This window comes from Panulirus ornatus, chromosome 64, assembly GCF_036320965.1.
Source record: "Panulirus ornatus isolate Po-2019 chromosome 64, ASM3632096v1, whole genome shotgun sequence".
Taxonomy (NCBI): domain Eukaryota; kingdom Metazoa; phylum Arthropoda; class Malacostraca; order Decapoda; family Palinuridae; genus Panulirus; species Panulirus ornatus.
In genome coordinates this window covers 26,736,797-26,757,593 of record NC_092287.1, presented here as the reverse complement: position 1 = coordinate 26,757,593, position 20,797 = coordinate 26,736,797, and the positions used below count along the sequence as shown (strand labels likewise).

The following is a 20,797-nucleotide window of genomic DNA, read 5'->3' as shown; positions in this document are numbered from 1 at the left end:
CCCGTGTGATGGAGTTACACTGACACTCAACCTGGTTATGCACAGTGTCTGATGATGTCCAGGTCGCTTACACCTCCCGCCCTTATCATGAAGCGGAAAGCAGCAAGTAATGTTGAATATCTCACTAGAAAACTGTAACTAATATATATTTATATATATATATATATATATATATATATATATATATATATATATATATATATGTATATATATATATATATATTATACTCGTACGTTCGTTAAGTCAGAACATTGTATGATTAAGAATATGATTGTGATTTTCTAATATTTCTTTTTGATAATTTGCATTAGTACCTATCAGCTGCAGATGATAAATATCTATTTGACTACATCTGTGCAGATGGAAGAAGACCTTAACAATTCATGAACAGGAAAATCATCTCTGGTGTAACCGCAAGAATGTCTACTGACCAACAGATCAGCGTTGAAGAAGTTGTAATGTATTTTGTAGCTGGTGTACACTTTCCAGTGAGGGTGTTGTACACGGTGTACGAGGAAGACTCTCTCTCTCTCTCTCTCTCTCTCTCTCTCTCTCTCTCTCTCTCTCTCTCTCTCTCTCTCTCTCTCTCTCTCTCTCTCTCTCTCTCCCTGTTGTTATACTTAATGATTCGAACTTTTTGATGAGTGATTATTAATGTGTCCGAGTTTTCGTTGAGTTCCGAGCTACTTAGTCCTTTCTGCTACAGATAATGTAGTTATTACGGTGAATAGTACAGGAAGCATAGAACAGGAAGAAAAGGTTTTCACTCAAGAACAGGAAAGCTTAGAACTGTGAACATATAAGAACAGCGAACATTATAACGCTATAGATATGGCACCTCAGGGCAGTAGCGAGGGTTCCCACTGGAGAACAGGGAACCCCAGATAGTCAGAGCATATTACCGTTCTCAGAATATCATGAAAAATCGCCTAGGAACAGGGGCGTCAAGAACACTGAGAATGGGGAACCCAAGAACACTAAAAACAGAGATTACTAGAACAGTAAGGAGGGCTCCCACGTCAGAACAGAAAACCTTAGAACAATATGAACAAAGACCGCGGAGAACACTAGAACAATAACGCGGGTTCCTACATTAGAACAGGAAACCGTAGAACAAATACAGCAGGGAAGTCTAGAACAATAAGGACTGTTCGTATTAACAATAGGAAAATATAGACCAAGAAATAAACATGATTTCCCATCCCAGGACATAAGCATGCGGAGGTCATTTCTAGAAATAGAAAATGACGTCGAATTATTTTTTTTTTGTTTTTGTTTCCAGGGAAGTCTTTTGTCTTTGCTCATTAAGAATAGGCACAACAGAGTGGGTCACGTCCGTCCTTGTTTATGTGCTGGATATGACCTTCATACACTCCCGTCTCGTGAGGCGGTGGTGTTGACGTCACAAACGTTTCCCAGCTGGGCCATTGTCCGGGTGGCTGACTCACCGCCAGCAACTTTCCCCCAGATACGTGAACCTCTCGTAGCTCTCTGTGGGTGCAGTTCTTTGGAGGTCATCCCCTGCACTTCTGGGTCACCGTCTGCCCCGATGATGATCGTAGACCCGCGGCTGAGCGCTGCTTCCCACGGCTTGCGTGTGGAGACCAGCCACCCGAAGATTAGCCGTAATGTTATACCTCCTCCTCCTCCTCCTCCTCCTCCTCCTATCCTCGCCCAGCAAAACTGTGCAGTTCTGTTCATTCATCTTTCCTTCTGTCTGTAGCTTTTCCACTCAACATTCGGGTCTGCAATCACTCAAGCAACTCATGTCAATTCATATTATTTTTCTTTTTGTTCGTAAGACACATTATCATACCTTCCAAGCAGCTTGGCACGACCTTCGTTACTATAAACAAGAAAAAAAAGGATTTGGCATGCCCGAGTTCACTGTGGCACTTTTGGGTATATCTTTGCAGTGCCAAGGTCGTCACTGCAGCACTGCAGAAATCCGTGCTTATCTACTGGGGTCACCTTGGCACTAACGTGGTCACTGTCTCCTCACTAGGGTAAGTGTCACACTAACAGGGTCAGTGTCCAACAGCTTGAGTCACTGTCACTCTCCTGGGTCACGTTCTCGTCACCAACCATAACACCAACGGGGTCATTGTCACACGACATGGGTCACCATCACGTAACGGGGTTACTATCTCGTTGCCAGGGGTCACTATCACGCTAACAGGGTCAATGCCATACATATTTGGGACACTGTCACCGTGCGGGGTCACTGTTTAATCACCAGGATAACTCATACTAAGAGGGTCAGTTACACCACCAAGGTCACACTCGTTACTAGGGTCGCCATGACACCGCAAGCATCATTTTGTTACTGTTGAGTCATGGAGGCACTGCTTGGGTCACACTGTGGTCACCTGGCACTGCTTGGGTCACTGTAGTCACCTGGCATTGCTTGGGTCACGCTGTGTTCACCTGGCACTGCTTGGGTCACACGTTGTGGCCACCTGGCACTGCTTGGATCACACGTTGTGGCCACCTGGCACTGCTTGGATCACACGTTGTGGCCACCTGGCACTGCTTGGATCACACGTTGTGGCCACCTGGCACTGCTTGGATCACACGTTGTGGCCACCTGGCACTGCTTGGGTCACACGTTGTGGCCACCTGGCACTGCTTGCGGTAGGGGTCACCTACCACTGTCCTCTCTTCCATCATGGCACCTGACTCCCGTGACACTGGTCTCTTCTTCATGACACCCTGATTCCTGCCCCCAACTGACCAGGTAAGCAAGCTGACGACACCTCGCCTGCTTTGCTCTCCACCGCCAGGGTAGTTAGCACCGCCTCGGGGCAACGCTCGCCAGAGCAGTTCTCGCCTCGTCCTGGCCTTCTTGTCACTAAGGCAACCTGCAAGTAGGTAGGTATTCAGGGCAGGGGAACAGGCCTTGTCATCTCAGGTCCCATAAAGCGCAAGGAAAACGTTGCTTGTGTGTGTGGAGGGCACAGTGCCAGCCAGGCGCTATTACCGTGCCTCTGCTGCCTCGTGTACATCCTCTCCTGCACTCCTCAGTAGATGCATGAAAAAAATAACTCCAAGGTCTGTCTCTAAGACCCCCCCCCCCTCCTCCTTCCCTCACTCATTAGGGAAGATGGTACCCCCCTTCTTCCCCTCACTGGTCAGGGAAGATGTTACCCCTTCTTCCCCTCACTCACTTAGGAAGGTCATCTAAGTAAATGGCACCACTTCCTCACATTGCCCTCACTACGGGAGGTGGTACTCCCCTTTTCTTTAGACCAGATGTTACCCCCTTCTTACCTCATTCCCCTGTCTGTTGAGCAAGGCATGTGGTGCCTCTCCCTGCGCTCACACCCAGATGTTCGTGTGTCCTTACCCACCCCTTACTCTCCCAGGGAGATGGCATTCCGAAGATTTTAGTGGGGTAGATGACACCCGTCTCCCTCACCCACCAGGGTAGGTAGCGCTCCTTCTTCTTTATTACCAAGCCAACAGACCCCTCCCCCCTCCGTCTGTAGCACGAGTGTGGATGGCTCGTCCCTCCCTGGCACTCGCTCACCAGGACAGATGGTACCCCGTCTCTGTCTTTACTCTGGGAGGTGGCACCTCTTGTTCTCCTCGCCCACTGGGGGAAGTAGTACCCGCTCACCGCCTCCTTTCCCTCCGTTGATTAAACAAAGTAACACCTCCCCTCCACCTTTTTCTTCTTGGCCATTAATTTAGATTGCACTTGGTGCCACCCACCCTCACTGTAGTGGGTGGCACACTCCCAGGTACCCACACCTGCAGGGTGACCCACTCGCAAGGATGGACAACACACACCCATCCCACCAGGCAGGTAGCAGCCTATCCTCTCCATACCGAGCAGGGTTGGAGAGCACCCGTCCCTTCCCTCAGTTACCATGGTAATTGGCACTGCTCTCCTACTCCTCATTCCAAGGTCGGATACATCCCTCCCTTTCATTCAGAGGGAGAGTTGGCACGCCTCGCTAAGCTGGATCCTCATCAGGTCCTTCCTTTACTCACTAGGGTGGTTGTCGCTACTCTCTCCCTTGTTTTGCCTCCCCACCTTCTGTGTCACTAGGGTGGGTGTCGCTACTCTCTCCCTTATTTTGACTCCACACCTGTTTGTCTCTCCTGGGTGGTTGGCAGTCCACCCCACCAGTGAAGGTGGTAATCCTGTCCCTCGCCTCACCCGTTATGAGGACGGACCCGCACACCATTCTCTCCTCAGTGGCATAAATGACATTTTCTCCTCCCGTCTGACTGTAAGGTAGACCACGCTACCCCTCCTCTCCCTGACCATTGCAGCTGTCATTCCCCTCACTTGCCATGACCAGGTGACACCTTCTCCATCTCCCTGACGAGGGTAGGTGGCAGAAACCCCCCCCCCCCATCTCTCTCTCTCTCTCTCTCTCTCTCTCTCTCTCTCTCTCTCTCTCTCTCTCTCTCTCTCTCTCTCTCTCTCTCTCTCCATTCATTCGTTTGTGTGGCAGCCTCTCCAGCCCCCACTCACCACGTAGGTGTCACACCTTTCTCCACTTTTAACACACTTAGCGCTCCCTCTTCTCTCCCAGTATCACTCAGCAGGTTTAGAGGTTTTTCTCCCGTCACTTTCTGTAACAGGTGACACGCCCTCCCTCCCTTCCTTTAACTCCTTGAATGAATAGGTGGGAGTCTCCATCCCAGGGACAGGGGCAGTAAGAATGACTTTTATTAGAATGACCCTTGCCTCCCATATCTATCTTTAGATGGGTGGTGGTAGCACCCTCTCCCTGTACACATTCACACACTGTGCACACATCCGCTTTCTGTGGGATCCTGAAAACATGGACTTTAAAGAAAGGGGTCAGCAGATTGTCCTGGGAAATCCAGATGGCCGAGCCGTCCTTCTGAAGTATGTTGTTGAGCCGTGCATGCTCCGTCACTATATTGTTGAGCCGTGCATGCTCCGTCGCTATATTGGTGAGCTGTGCATGCTCCGTCACTATATTGGTGAGCCTTGCATGCTCCGTTATTATATTGGCGAACTGTGCATGCTCCGTCACTATATTGTTGAGCCGTGCATGCTCCGTCACTATATTGGTGAGCTGTGCATGCTCCGTCACTATATTGGTGAGCCGTGCATGCTCCGTCACTATATTGGTGAGCCGTGCATGCTCCGTCACTATATTGGTGAGCCTTGCATGCTCCGTCACTATATTGGCGAACCGTGCATGTTCAGTCACTAGTTTGCTTATGACGAGGGATTCCCTTGACCTGGGCATGTTAATGAGTCCGCGGACCCTCCCGGTTCTCATCCTCGATGTTATCCCTCCGAACTTTGCCCCACAGGAGGGTTGGAGCCATGGGCATCAGCAGTGTGGCACTCGTGCCCTCACGAGAATACGTGACGACCCAGGTTGAAAACCCCTGAGTGAACTCTCAGTAACTTAAAGAATCCTTGCGGGGACAAGAAGCCATTGACCTTGATTTCCTTTTCTTTGATTATAAGGATTTTGTCGCATGATGTGGAGATGATGAGATAGTGAAGAGACACATACATGGTTAGAACGGGAGACTTTATATAAGGCGTTTCGACGTCAAGGCCTTCGTCAGGTGATTAACCTGGAGTTTGGGGGAGCGAAAGTTGGAGGAAAGGGAAGTTTGACATGTAAGAAAACTCTTCTTGATCTTGTGATTCGTGTTAATACCTAAGAATTGGTTGGGCACTTTGGAATTCTCCTCAGGACCAGCACTGCCTCAACTAAAGACTTAATCCGTGAAGAATTCGTAGATCTGCTAAGGCCTTCAACGCCCGTGAAAATTTAGGCAACAGCGTGTGAGGGTCTGATCTGGAGTGGCGGAGTCTCACCCTCTCTTGTTCTTTTCTTTAGTCTTGTAATGTGAGGCTAAAGTTGGCCACCCGACTGGTCATCACGTAGATGTGGTTGGCCGAGAAGGCTGATTGCTGTTCGCTGGCCAAGACAGCACCAAGGACGTCACGGCTGTAGACCGACAGCAACATCATGAACTTTCGTCGTGAGAGAGTCATGTTCTCGTGTGATGGTGGGACGCCCCGGGATGTGAAGTGTTTCACGCGGTCGAACGTCGTGTGACTTACTCTGGGCAGAATACAGACAAAAGTAGATGAATAAACACATCATTTCCTTCCTTGGGCCAACGTAAGGTGGTAGTTAAATGCAAGTAACGGGCAGGAGGACATTGCAGTGACCCTTGAGGGTCAATATACAATATACAATGTTGTAAACTCTTACGCTGACGAGTTCCAGAAAGCTGAATGCTTCTTGTGTAAGAGCCTCTCCCCGGTCTCTACAGGACAGCGTGGGCAGCAGAGGATGATTGCGTAATAAGCAACGTTTCACTTGTTGGTCAGTAGCAAGAGGAGCCACCGCTGCCTGCCTGATATTATGAATGATTTAGACGAGTGACTGAATGACCAGTTACTTGCTAGCCCTCTGGCTGCATGTTGACGGCCGACTCTACGGAGACATTGCCTTATTGTGTCTAGGAGGCCATCCCCCTCGTACTGAAAGTCGCGTTGTTGCCTTCTTATTGCACATTAATTACTTTAAGCACGATGGTATAGTGCTTGAGTCCGACCGCACGACCCACTGGGCATGGTGACCAGACCTTCGACCAAGTTGGCCAAGGGTCGTACCGTCCAGCATAGTTGGTTAACCAGTCGCGCGACACGCACACGTCGCATTGATGCGTCGCCCCTCCGTCCGGAGCTATGTGTGTGTGTGTGTGTGTGTGTGTGTGTGTGTGCTACGTCGTGAGAAACGTCGTTTGTCCTGTACTCCGGGACTTCCGCCTTTGTAACACGCGCCCTGAAAAAACCCAACGGGAGTGGGGAGAGGGGAGGTCGAAATTTTAGGGAGTGGGGAGGAGGGGAAGGTGCGGGGGGGGGGGGGTGATGATGGGAGACAGGAAGCTTTGTCAAAACTGTCTGGTGTAGTCATCACCGGCTGTCTCCCCCCGGGCCCTCACTACCAGAGTCATAGTGGACGCCGCTGGCCAGGTCCTGACAGTCGTGAGTGCACCTCCGTCGCCGCGACACCACAGTCGTCTCTCTCCTCCACCTTGGTGCTCTCCTCTCCCACGTCCACTGTGCTCTAGTGTTGCTGCCGTGTTGTGAGACCTCATAATCAGGAGTCGAGACCTCGTCAGACCGGTCACTGGTTCGTCGCTGCGATGACCGCTGGTGACGAGGACGTCGGTCGTAGGTGCCTCAACTGAGAAGGGCCACCGCCCCCCCCCCCCCACGCGGTATTTGGCAGGGACAGCGGCGCGCCCCTCCTGGCGGAGGAGAGGGGGACCAGCCTGGCCGGGCCGGCGAGAGGGCCGGAGTCTGGCACGGGCACCAGTTGGTATATGTAGTTGGTGTGGTCTGTGTCCACTATGGTTCGACCCCAGCCACAGCCATACAGGCTCATGCGACACTACAGCAGCGACATGACAGGTCAGTTCTCCACACTCAGCGCTGCCGTACCCCAGCACCACCACAGTCCTGACACAAACCCCCCCGCCTCCCAGTACCACAGTCGTAACCCTAGCACCACAGTCCTCACCCCAATACCACACTCTTTACCTCAGTACCACAGCCCTGACTTCCCCAGCACCATTCTGGTCCCCCAGCACCACAGTCCTGTCCTCCAGCATCACATTTCTTCATCCCACCATACTCTGAACACTAGGTCATGGTACTGACCCACCACTCAGCACCAGGTCATGGTACTGACCCACCATACACCCAGCACCAGATCATGGTACTGACCCACCATACACCCAGCACCAGGTCATGGTGCTGACCCACCACTCAGCACCAGGTCATGGTGCTGACCCACCATACACACAGCACTAAGGTCATCTGAGTCATTCAAAACACTTAAACGAGGGCAAGTGCTTAAGGAACCATCTGTTACATTGTTATCTTGTGTGTGTGTGTGTGTGTGTGTGTGTGATTATTATTATTTGTGTGTTACTGAGAGAGTTGTACACTCGTGTTACCCCGTCTCTTAACCATCTATATATGTACCATGTCTTTACTCGTGTGTGTGTGTGTGTGTGTGTGTGTGTGTGTGTGTGTGTGTGTGTGTGTGTGTGTGTGTTTATTGGATGACGTCTCGTTATCTCTGGCCATGCACACTACTACTACGTCATAAACGTTGTGGTTCACGGCCGTGTCCATACCGGGTGTTCCAGCAAGATTGGCGCGACTTTTTTGTTTGTGGGATATTCACCAGCCGGCAACCCACATTTGGGTGCTGGGATGGGATCTTTGGGGGGAATGGGGGATATGCTACCGTCACCCCCTCGCCTTAGTCCCCCTCCCCCACCACTGTCAATCGTGGGCAGGTGTGAGGTGGGTAATGGAGGATCGATTCCTCACAACTTAGTGAGAGGCTCCAGTCATCCATTGACGTAATGTGAGCAGGTCAACACACACACACACACACACGCACCTTTGATTTTGAGTTTTGCCACAAGCAGCGTATCTGTTGCCCATTCCTACCCGCCTTGTGGGCATGGCGCAGCGAAGACAAACAGGAAACATTACAAGTTGAGACGAATTGAGAAAAAAGATTGAAAAGGAACTGGGCAGCTTTGATTGTTTATCACCCACCTCCCTCCCCTTAACTAATTACGTAAAAAGAATAAATGACAAGTGAACTTTCTGGCATGTTAAGTTAGTGTAGACCGAGTGTGGCCGTTGGTAGTGGCGCTGGGGTGTTGGCCACCGTGGGGAATTCCCCATACCCTTACCAGGGAATAGTCTGGTCTTAACCCTCTCAGGCTCCAGTCAGGGGGAGCTCTCGCCTCGCTGCAGGGGTCAGATATGAATGTAGCAAGCCTCGTGGTGTGAGTATGTAGGACGTGCCCCCTGCTCCGTCATGCCACATTAGGGTCGATGGTCAGTGTGGGCGGACGTTGGTCGAGGATGATGGGTTGTTGGTTGTGGCCCGGGATTGGTGGTTGGGAGGTGTGTGTGTGTATGTGTGTGGTGGCGGGACAGCATCAAGGCAGGTGGTAGAGTTTTCCTGCGTTGGTGTCACTCTGTAGGCGACAGAAGCGCGGAAAGTGTCCGTGGAGTGTGACTCCTCGTGTGGTGGAGAGCATGGAGGGTGGGTCGGGGGTGGAGGCGTGACGTAGGACAGGGCATGGCAGGCGGGGTCAACAGGTGGACACAGTGGGTGGAGTAGCAGGCGGCCGTCGCCTCCTCCTCCCACACACACACACACACACACACACACACACACACACACACACTACACCATCGTCAGGTGTTGTACGCTCTTGTTGCCGGGGATGGCCAGCTGATGGGCCTCATAGTACGCGTCTCAAGTGCCGGGAGCGCCACCAGACCTGCGGCTCAGGGTCCCCCTCCCAGCCCTGGTGGGTCAGTCGTCGTCCCTACTGACATCAGTGGGAGTCCCTGCAGGAGTGAAGGAGATGCGTGTAGTGAATGGTGGGATTGTTCCACCCGGGAGGGCGGCCGTGTGTGCTTCCTGAACTCTGAAGGAGCAGGTTGGTGAGAAGATAACATTTATCAGCAGTTTGTGGTGACACACTGTAGTGTGGGTTAATGTCTGCCTCAGTGAGGGTGTTGTGTAGCCCTGCTTGGGGTAGGGATGGAGGAGTCTTAGATTGCCTGGAGGCGAGAGAGTCGGTAGGTGGCCAGTCATGATAAATGAATATATTACGTTTTATTGGATTTGATTTACCATTCGGCTGAAAATGCACAGTTGAGATAATACAGATATCACAAGAGATCATGATAGTTACCAGTTAACTAACCATAAAAGGGGTTAAGATCAAATTGGGCTGGATATTTCCAACACTTCGGGTAAGCACGTGAGTGAGGTAGATGGGGCGGTGGTACTGAGTGGGCGGCTGTGGGTTGCAATGAATGGGCATAATCTACGCCCTTGTCCAGCGGCTACCGGCCAGCCTCCTGCCTGCCCTTGCCGTCCCACGGCTGAATTTGGGCAGGTATTTGTGATGGCCGGCCCTGCGCCACCCTTGTTAAGTATGGTGTGGGCGAACCCCCCCCGCCCCACCTTCACTCGGCGGCACAGGTTGCGGGGGTTTGAGGAGGAGGGTGATCGTAACACCCCCTAGGAACCCCCCCTCGTTTATGAGTTTGGCCTCCATGCAGAGTAGTAACCTCCGTGTCGAGTAGCATATGTTGTTCCGTGGGTCTCTCGTGTGTCTACTACGGTCAGGACGGCTGTGTAGGTAGCAAATTACAGGTGTCGCCAGGCGTAGGCGTGTATGCAAAGTGCCAACACCCACGCCCTCTTAGAGCGGTTCTTACACACGGATGGTCGAAAATCTCCGAAGGATACAGAGGAACTCTGATTCTTGTAGACAGTGAGCTGCCGAAAGGGAGTCGTCTTTTTGGCCAGGATGGAAAGGAGGTGTGGGTGTAGGTTGATATAGGTGGGAACAGGCCGTTAGGTAAGGGCTGGCAAGCTGGGGTAGATGGTGGATGTGGACGCGAGTGGGATACCTTGGCGAGCCGTAGATGTAGGTGGAAATTATATTGAGGTGGTTGTAGATGCAGGTTGTGGTGTACGTGTGACTCTCTCTCTCTCTCTCTCTCTCTCTCTCTCTCTCTCTCTCTCTCTCTCTCTCTCTATATATATATATATATATATATATATATATATATATATTATTAGTATTAGTATTATTATTATTATTGTCGCTGTCTCCAGCCAGTGATGACACCTTGGCGAGGCATCATCTGTTCAGTAAAGGTAGTACACAGTCTCTTTGAGGAAGTTCTCAGTCAAAGGGAGTCCTCATTTCCCTGCTTCTGGAAGTGGCGCAGCCTTGAATTACAGTAGCGTCTGTGGAGATATTCATGGATAATACCAGGACTCTGTTAAAGGAGATCCTGAAGTACTTTTAATATCTAAATATGATTTAGTTCACGATTCACCGGGTGTTCCGGGGTTGCTAAGGGTAGATAATATCTGAAATAATTGCCCATGTGGGTGGAGAAAGTGGAGCAGTGTGGTGGACGTGGGCGAGCCGCACAGGTGGTCGGGTTTGATCATGGGAGAGGATGCTGGTGGAGAGCTCAGCGATTGCTGGAAAGATACGGGAGAGGACGGAGACTGACGTGGGTGAATAATGTTGGGATGTGGTGGATGATGAATGTGAATTACGGACAGTGTGGTGGCGAACAACTCGCCTTCCCTGATCTCACCCCCCCCCCCCACACACACACACACACGTGAGGGACTCCTGTGGGATTTGGGCAACCGCTCCTCCTATTCCTCCTGCTTTCTCCTAAGGTCATGAGCGAGCTGTCCGAGTTCCCAGCAGGGTAGGGATGTTTTGGTTTTGTTTAGCGGGGAGGCCCACGGGAGACGGGACTATGGCGAGAGCTGGCAGTGTTTTCGGCAGTGTAGCGACCGTAGCATGACGTCAGGGACCAGTTTAGACCTCTCTTCTAGTGTTCCTCCCAGGCCTTTGGACACAGATGCCTTTTCTACTCGGTCATGTCGATTTTCTTCTTTTAATTTTAACCAATAAAACATTGAGGTGAAATACTAAATACTTTTGTTCTGTATGAAAATGAGATATTGTATATGTGGTGAGCGCGTTGGCAACTCCGAGTCCCAGGGAGGGCGGGCGGGCTTAGAGTAACAAGCGGCGGCCATGGTGAGTGGCGGCAGTTGGGATGCTGCAGTAGTAGTGTGGCAGCCACGCTTATGTGCGCTTGAGTGTGTAGTGACGCTGCTGATGCTCCTGCTGCTGCTCCATCTGCCTCTTCTCCCGCCTCTGCACCCTCATCACATCTGTCATTCGGAGACAGCTTGACCTCGTGGATTATACAGAGTTGCTGGGTGCTGCTGTGAAAGGGATATGGGCCATACTGCTGGCTACAGATGACAGAAACCTGAGTGATGGTTCTAACGATGAATCTTGACGGTGTTGTCGACTCCAGTGTTCGAACAGTGTGAGAAAAATGTGTGCCGTGGACGGCAGGCAGTGAGGAAGATACTTATTCCCGGCAGCTGACTTCAGGTAGGCAAACCGTTGGTGATGCAGTTCAGTCCAAGGCCCGCGGCCGTTATGGTCGGTGGCCTTCAGGTCTCTCTAGGGTCCTCTCGTGTCACGCGTGCACCTCCTGCGTGTGCTGGGTGTCCCCACAGGTAACGTCTGCACGTGATACAAGTCAAACAGGTCCCCAAGTCCTATAGTGAACTTAATGTTTACCTCCCAAGTCACCAGTGACCGAAGTGGGCTTTATATGTGACAAGCAATTCATTTATATCCCAGGACCCTGTATGTGGCTGGTAGATCACCAGGTACTGAAGCAAACCATGTATTTGATCTGTTGATCACTGGGTCCTTATGTGGACTATACATGTGGATTGCAGGTCAGAAGCGGAAGTAATGCATACATTGTCACCAAATACATGCCTTTCAGGTTACCAGATGACGCGTCGGACCTGTTGAATGCCAAAGCCTACAGGTACCTTAGTGGATGAGGTCCTCATTCAGAATGTTCTCTTGTACCACTGATACAGGTCATAAAGTCCTGGTCAGACGCAACCATGTTGACCTGACTGGTCTTTGTAGAAGGCTTATTTACGAAGTCGTGTGAATAGATAACAGAAATTTTTATGTCGTAACTGGCCTTTTTAGTGTTGTTCATGTCTTTCATTTTGTTCTTGGGAGCAATTTTTTATTAGTATTGTATTCTACATTGTAATTGATAAAACTTTAGCATGAGCTAGATTAGTAAGTGTGACATTTACGACATTCAACTATTTCACTTCATGGTATGTACGTGTGGCATGAGCAAGTAACGACGACTGAAACGCTATTTAGACAACATAATATGTTTATGATATGTGAAATATCAAACGCAGTTTAAAGACCCGAAATAGAGAATAACCGTTGGAAAGACTAAAAGAAGCTGTCAGTATGGAAGGTGAAAAAAAAAAATGAAGAATGAAAAGCCAGCAAGGTTAATGGTGTCGGTTAGCTTATCTGTGACGAAGGTGAAGGTGCCTTATAACGACCCAAGACAGGAGGGGAAGGTGGGAGTCCCGTACTTCGTTATGTCCCAAAATGGGAAGTGGGTCGTATCTTATCCTGGATCGACACAAGACAGGAGGGGAGGGTGGTTGTAACGTGCCTTATAACGACCTTGAGTGTTTATTTGCAAAGCATTCTCAAGTAAATTAACATGAACATAGAAGTGTGTGTGGGACAAGGGCGAATGTGTCTATTGCGGATGTGATAAAAAGCCCCTCTCCTCTTCCTCCTCTTTATGTGTTGTGTGCAGTTCTCCCGTGCTTGGCACAGGTAAGTAGCCTTTAGCGAGAACCGTATCCTGTCAGGGATGCTGTGATGGTGTGAGTGGGGAAAGTATATTAGTGTGTGGACACGGTGAGTGGAGGGTGTGGGTGGATCAGCTGATTGACTCCTGGACACGCGTGGTGGCTCCACCATGTGTGTACACGTACACGCGCGCCCACACATTTTCCTTCTGTATATATGCACGCACAGTTGTTTTCTTCATATATTGGCTATCGGTACCAGCACATACACCCGAGTTGCTGCATTCACAAACGCGCGTTCTCGCACGCGTACTTACGCAAAAGCGATCTCTCTCTCTCTCTCTCTCTCTCTCTCTCTCTCTCTCTCTCTCTCTCTCTCTCTCTCTCTCTCTCTCTCTCTCTCTCCTGTATCCGTGTTTTCTTATTCAACGTTTTCTCGAATTCCCTGGAGGATATATGTGCGTCCTCACGAACCGAACCATGGCACGGTAGAGACCGTACCGCTAGTGATGGGGTATGGAACCTTGTCTTGCACTCAGATATCAAGCGTGGGAACCTCCCGCATCTCTTCTTATCTCCCGCATCTCTCTCACACACATGCCACTTATTCCCCCCCCCCCCTCACAAACGCCAGATAACTAGTTTAATATTAACGAGTGCCTTTGGTAACGTGAAAGCCATGATATTGGCTAGGACGAAGAAGGTGTTTGGTTTTGTCAGTGGGAGTGCGATAGCAAGTCAAGGAAGGAGGGGTGGGAGTGAGGGCGTTGGGATAGATGTCTGAGGTAATAAATTTCTCCTTGAGGCCAGTGTCCTCCGAGTGAGGCGAAGGCCGCCTGGCTATTAATAGCAGCAGTAGGCAGTCCCTCGTAAAACACATAAACAGCGCTATCCTAATTCCTGGGCCGCATCCCTCAGGTCACTTAGTCACCGAGAACTACTCTAGGATGTTCCTACCCTCAAGATTAAACATTTGCATTCTCTCTCTCTCTCTCTCTCTCTCTCTCTCTCTCTCTCTCTCTCTCTCTCTCTCTCTCTGTATGACGCATGAAACATTATTAAACCGCATACGTCGTTTGTTACCTTTTTAAACGAAGACTATCGTTAAGTGTGATATTGCCTTAACAGTTTCGGTGTTCGCTGTACTTATTCAGGTATTTAGAGTTGTGGAGCGGAGCGGTGATGAAGACCACGGATCATCAAATAAGGTTGTGATGCGCTTGCCTTTCCTCCATGTTGCTTCTATAACAGGTTATGGTACGATTGGTGTTTTCTGTTAGCCGCCGCTGCACCATCTGGGGTTCAAGTGTGTGGGACGTCGGTACTCGAAATGTCTTTATTTACAGATTTATAGAACACTACGGGCGGGGGTCTTGGTGGTTGTTGCTCTTGGTATCGTGGCCTGGTTTTTGGTGGTATGCTCAGGGTCCCTAAGTAAGTGGTGATTGGTTCAACTGGGGACCCTGGTTCAGTAGTCTGCGGTACACCAAGGGTCGCAGTCAGTCTTGCCCAGCGCCTGATGGTGGTGTAGCTTCTGTGCCTTGGTTGTTGAAGCGTCGGCGAGCTGGGGCGTCAGGATCCTGGTGGATAGTGATGTCAGGGCCGAGGTTGGCCGTCCGTCCGCCTTGCGTAATTGCTGGTTGGTTGGCTGGCGAGAAAGGAGGCGCCTCCATCCCTCCCTCCCTTCCTTGACCACTCTCTGGGTCATGCCTCCCTCCCGGCCTGTAGTGGACTATAACAATGTACACCACTGTAATGATTGTGGTTATACCTCGCCCCCCTCTTGAACACGAGGCTAAGACCCTCGTGTATGTTGGTCCGGCTCTTTTACCTCACCCTGAGTAGTCACTTCCACACAAATGGTACGAGGTTCGAATCCTCGAAGTTGGATGGGGCATTGTGATATGTGTATGATATATATATATATATATATATATATATATATATATATATATATATATATATATATATATATATATAATGTGTGTGTAATAATGATGATACTGTATCCGTTTACTCACAGTTAAAACCGTCATTTCCGTATGGAGAACTTGGTTAAGGAAACTGTGCGTTGGAATCAGATATTACTCCGCGTTCCGGGACCTGCTGACATACTTTTTTTGTGTGCGGTTAAGGATAGCGTAGGGATCAGCGAATGAAAATAACTAGTTGAAGGCCGCTTCATGTTTGTTTTGTTGGTCCATTTATGGAACAGTATTATTAATCATATGATAAGTGGTGAGCACATGATCTTGGATCTATAAAGATGTATGATACATTTTCGCGTTATATGTAGAGGCGTAAATTAGATCATGTTTCACTCTCATCGTTAGAAGTTGTTTAAAAGTCGTCTTATTTCATCATCCTGAGCTCGAATTTAGCGGGTCGTACCGTAGTCCCCCAGATCGTACCTTAGTGTGGTGGTAACGGCAAACACGACCGGACTTAAAAGCCCCGTTCACACGGGCGTGAATTGCCGTCGCGTGTTACAAATTCACTGAATTCAGTGGGAGTGCTCAGAGCGGGGGACGCGCCTTCAAGTAGCTAGCAAGTAGCTAGCCCACGATGTTCATATTCCTATGGGACATTTCAACGAATGGTTTTTGTATTTAATTGTTGTTAGCAAATATTTTTGATTAGAAATATGCTTTATATTACCAATGTATATCTCTATCGGTATACCGTATATGTCTACATCTATTTATCTAGATAATTTGATGACTGATCTTGATAATATGGAAATATTGCTGAACAACGCCTTGGCAGACCACTATGACGGAGATTTACTCATGAAATTACTCATCTACAGTTTACGACGTCTTTTCTCCATAATTTTATTCTTTAGACACACAAAGATGACTTTTCTCAATGTCCTCCAGCATGAACAGCCGTTGGCGCACTGAGCGTGGAACGCGCGCGGCTTGCATTTGAAAGGATGACAAAATTGCACCCGCCCAACTTAATTTTTACCATCTGGTAATTTTAGTCATGTTATTCCATGGTTATGTCATGGTTCGTTTACAGTTCACAAATTGCATACATTTTTTTCTTTTTTCATTATCCATATTTTGTTTGGATAGAACTTTGAGCTTTAAATATAGATCCTTCGTGTTTCAGTATTAAGACTTAAACGTTTCACTTTACACTGAATACTGAACCCTGTTAAACAGATGTTCCAACTTACAGTGAGTACTTAACGATTGTTTCAGCGTGGTTTATGTTTAACGAATGTGCCGGAGTTGATAATATGCTTAAATGAATGTTTCAGCGTTGAGACCGTGTTTAACAAGTTATTTCATCACCAGAGTAGTACGCGGATTTGAGTTCAATTGCCATACGTCAGAAGGAACTTGATACGTCACTTGAAAGTATAACTTTTGTAAATAGTTTTAACCCCTTTAGGCACGTTAGTACGACACCCCCTTGACCAGAACGTTACGAGGTTTGGATAGGCTCAAGGATCGTACCGTCACCCTCTAGGATTGTCGTAGTGTTACACTGAAAGGTTTAACGGTCGTGCTTGAGAAGCATGCCTTTTTTTTCATTAAGTATCGTACCATCATGTTCAAGGAGTGTACCATCTTGCTCAAGGATCGTACCATCGTACTCAAGAATCGTACCCTACGTATTGAAGGATCGTATCGTCGGACTCAAAGGGTTGATATGATAAATAGCCTTTGTTTCTTCCGTTGGAAGTGATAGCGTAACTTACATACCAGGCAGTTGGCAGGGGTCGGCGTAGCGTCCACTGATTTTCATCTTCGATGAAGCTAGGCTGAGTAGCCTGGGTGGATGGATGGTAAGGATTGTAGGACTCGTAGGCGGCGTCTAGAAAACTAGATTAAAATTGGATGGGATTGTATAGGGGTTCAGGATGTTGAAATTGCCCGGAGAAGGAGGATTTTTGAGGGCTGTAACACAATCCTTGAACAGACTGTGATTCTTGGAGAAGGTGCCTCAGTCCTTAGACCTGACCTTAAAAATCCTTGAGCACGATGATGGGTATGATAGCATAGCTACTGACCCGTCATACTGAAGGGTTCGTCCCGTTGCCCTCAAGGGTCGTAATATCGTGCATCTAGGAGTCATGAAAAAATTCTCGCCGTCTTTTATCTGTTCTTAAGTCGCAGAGTTTGACATCTTTATGTATTGGTCGGTAATCCTGTTCCGTCATCTATTTTTTTTTCGTAACCCAAATGTGATAGCGTAACTGCGGGTGGTAGTATAATTCCTGGGATTCGCACACCACAACGCTGAACAATGTTTGGTTGGCTGCAAAAGGCGAAGTGTTTTTGTGCCCGTGTATTTCTGGGACCATTGACAAGGCGGAACCAGGCAGCTTCACGTGTGGGTCCCCATCCAGGTCCTGCGTCACCCTGTGTGCTGGGGGGACTTAAATATCCGTGGCTCTCTTGATGGGGTTAATATTAGCTGGTAAGACTCGTGGAGGGTGTGTGTGAGTGAGGGAGGGGAGGGAGAGCCAGGAAGGAATGCTGGCCAGGGTTTATGTGTATGTGTGGGCGTGGGAGCCGCCTACGCTGCGCGTCTGCCCTGACCTATCCACTGAGGTGGGTACGAGCCCTTCGTCAGGACACCTAGCTACTATCGCCGCCGGAGTGCGGATCGTTCGCGTCCAAAGGGGACGGCACTGTGGCTTGACGTCATGTACTACCCCAAGGGTTAAGCCTGGGCTGTGCACTACTCCTGTCACAATGACAGACACCTCCCTCTCTCCTGCCTCCTCCATTCACTTGCTGATGCAGCTCTCCTCCCCCGCGTGACTCCGCAGTAAGTCAACACCAGGTCGAAGAATTCTACCTCGTTTGCGCTCAGCCATAAACCCTCTCTCACACAACGATACCATATATCACCCTTAACATAATGTTGAATAACTGAAACCCTTGCAGTATCCACATGACTATCTGGAAGAACGACTATGTAACATCTGCTCTACAGTATTTTTATATGTCCCAGTCGTCATTAAACATGTTTATGGGTACAAGACAGTGGAGGTCATACGTTTCATGCGTGTGAGTACCGTTGTTCACTGATAACCATTGGTTTGGTTTCTGGAAGGTATCGAACAGCTGAACCAAGCTGTTGATGTAGTTAATCCAATGTTCAGAAACATTTCATGATACGTTCTTTTATTTAGAAGATATTTTGCATGATTATGACCTCTTCTGTTTATCGCTAACCTCTCACATGACGGTACGACCTAAGTTAGGTATGATGGTCTGGCATTTGACTTGAGCCTTTAAGACTAGGCTATGATATCCAAGGGTCTTACTCGAGTTGAAAGTGGCTGTAGTAGAAGAAAAATGAGACTGTATTCCTCAACTTTCAGGGCACCAGACGTCAGAGATATTTTCGGTGGTATGATACACCTGATAACACAGATCATTGGCTGTAAACACTGTATTACCTTGATAAGTACAGTTTGGTTGTGTATATAGTCCCTGCAGTGGACTGATGTAGTGGCGTAAGCCAGCCCTACCTTATGTGGTTGTGTTGGTTGTGTTTCGTCTGTGGGATTCTCTGTAGGGAATACAACAGGTAGGTGTGATATGTGACTGCGTAGATAGATGTGTACATGGTGGTGTTCTTAGGAAGTACGTATGTCTGTGATTTATGGCCCATTCTGTAAGCAAGGCTGTGCGAAGGGAGGGTGTCGTGTTTAGCAGTTTACGGCAGTCGTTTTAGGTGTTCTGTGTAGTGTGGTGTTGGTGAATATCGCTTGTGGGCTAATTTGCAGAAGTGTTATTGGGTTTACTAAGAGTTACGGCTGCATGTGGCGAGGATATAGGTTTTGTGTGTGCGTGGAGGTTGGGGAGATCAAAAGCCAGGTTACCTTTAACTCGGTGTGTACGTGGTTGATGATGAGGTAGTGTGGTTGGTTGTGTATATGGGTGAGGATGGGGAGGGGGGGTGTGATCAGCTGGAGTACGTTACGTTGTGTGGGCATGGCGCCGGCTGCCGCCACTAGGGTTTGGTTACCTTGCAGCCCTGCTTGGCCTTACTGACGTCAGTTAAAACGTAGTTGGGTGTAAGGGGGTGCGGGTGGGCGCCCACTGGTCCATGGGCGTCAACCCCAGCGCTTGGCATGGGCGGGACACGCCCGGCACGCCCATCCCAAAGCCCCTCGCACACCACTACCAGTGTTTATCTCCAGGCGGGAGTACAGTGCACACTAGCCTGTCCCACTGTTGGTCAGGGTCAGACAGGGACGCGGGCATGATGGGTAGCGTCACGCGCCCATGTCCTCAAGGTGGATGAGTGGTGGTGAGTGTGGATGCAGGGTATGGGTGATCAGTGTAGGCTGACGGTGGGGCGAACATGGAGGGTGTCTCTGGTGACCTTGGGGCGAGGGGGATCCTCCGAGATTAAGAGATGGGGGGGGGGGGGGATAACGTTTTCTAATATGGAGGAAACTGTTTATTGGGGCAGTTTGCGTCTGTCAGCCCCGACTGTGTACACCTGCGTCCGTCATACATACACCAGTCTGTCTGTGTGGTATCGCATTGTTACACTCCGTAACTGAATGTAATGTTTGTGTTATATATCGTGTACTAATCGATGTTTGGGATACAGAAAATGCCGAGACCATTGATGATCGTTATTCATGAGGATGTATACTGTATGATACACTAAACAGCAGGAAAGATTTGAAGATGTTTCATAACATTGACGGTGTCTGGAAGAAGGAATTGATCCGGGTTGTGTGACGATGCACGGTAGGTTTGCCAGCATAAATAAAAAGCAATGCAGCCATTGTTTGTTATTGGTATACCGTCGGCATAACCCTACGAAATTTCTCACTATAAGTCATACCCTGGGGATAGGGGAGAAAGAATACTTCTCACGTATTCCCTGCGTGTCGTAGAAGGCGACTGAAAGGAGAGGGAATGGGGGGCTGAAAATCCTCCCCTCGAGTTTTTACTTCTCCAAAAGAGGGAACAGAGAAGGGGGCCAAGTGAGGATTTTCTCTAAGGCTCACTGCTCTGTTCTCAGCGCTACCTCGTTAACGCGGGAAATGGCGAATATATATATATATATATATATATATATATATATATATATATATATATATATATATATATATAATGTGTGTGTTTGTAATCCCATAATGCCCTCCAGTAGTAAAGATTCGAGCCCCGTACCATTTGTGTGGTTGCTGGATACACTTAACCACTCGGCAATGTTAGTGTACTCATCTATCACACATGTTACGGGGTTCGAATCGTTGTCGTTGAAGGGCATTATGTGTTCTGTGAAACAGAGAGAGGGAGAGATCAGATGTTTCGAATGTACTTCCCTCTTTAGAACTATAAATATTTAAACGTATTAAGAAGTTGAGTTAGTTGCTTGGCATGTGGGCTGTTGGTTGCTGTTAGATTATAGGATATATCGGGTGACGTGTTCAGTGGAAGAGCTGAGTCGAGGCTGCTCTGGCCAGAGACCGCAATCAGGAACACGTGTTCATGGGGTGGAGGTTGGCGTCCAATAGACAAATTAT

At 48.9% G+C, this 20,797-nt stretch overlaps 1 protein-coding gene across 9 annotated transcripts in view; it reads left to right on the top strand.

Annotated features, from left to right (window-relative positions):
- Positions 1-20,797, top strand: part of raw (NDT-like domain-containg protein raw) — a 923,024-nt gene that overhangs the window by 882,979 nt on the left and 19,248 nt on the right. The window contains exon 1 of one of the 9 annotated variants that reach the window (XM_071657214.1): positions 6,909-7,436. The exons of 7 other annotated variants lie outside the window; for them this stretch is intronic. In XM_071657214.1, the coding sequence (XP_071513315.1) occupies positions 7,376-7,436 (61 nt within the window). In that variant the 5' untranslated portion in view covers positions 6,909-7,375. Of the gene's footprint in view, positions 1-6,908; positions 7,437-11,640; positions 12,017-20,797 lie in introns of those variants that run through there. One more of the 9 variants, XM_071657217.1, reaches the window with a different exon arrangement.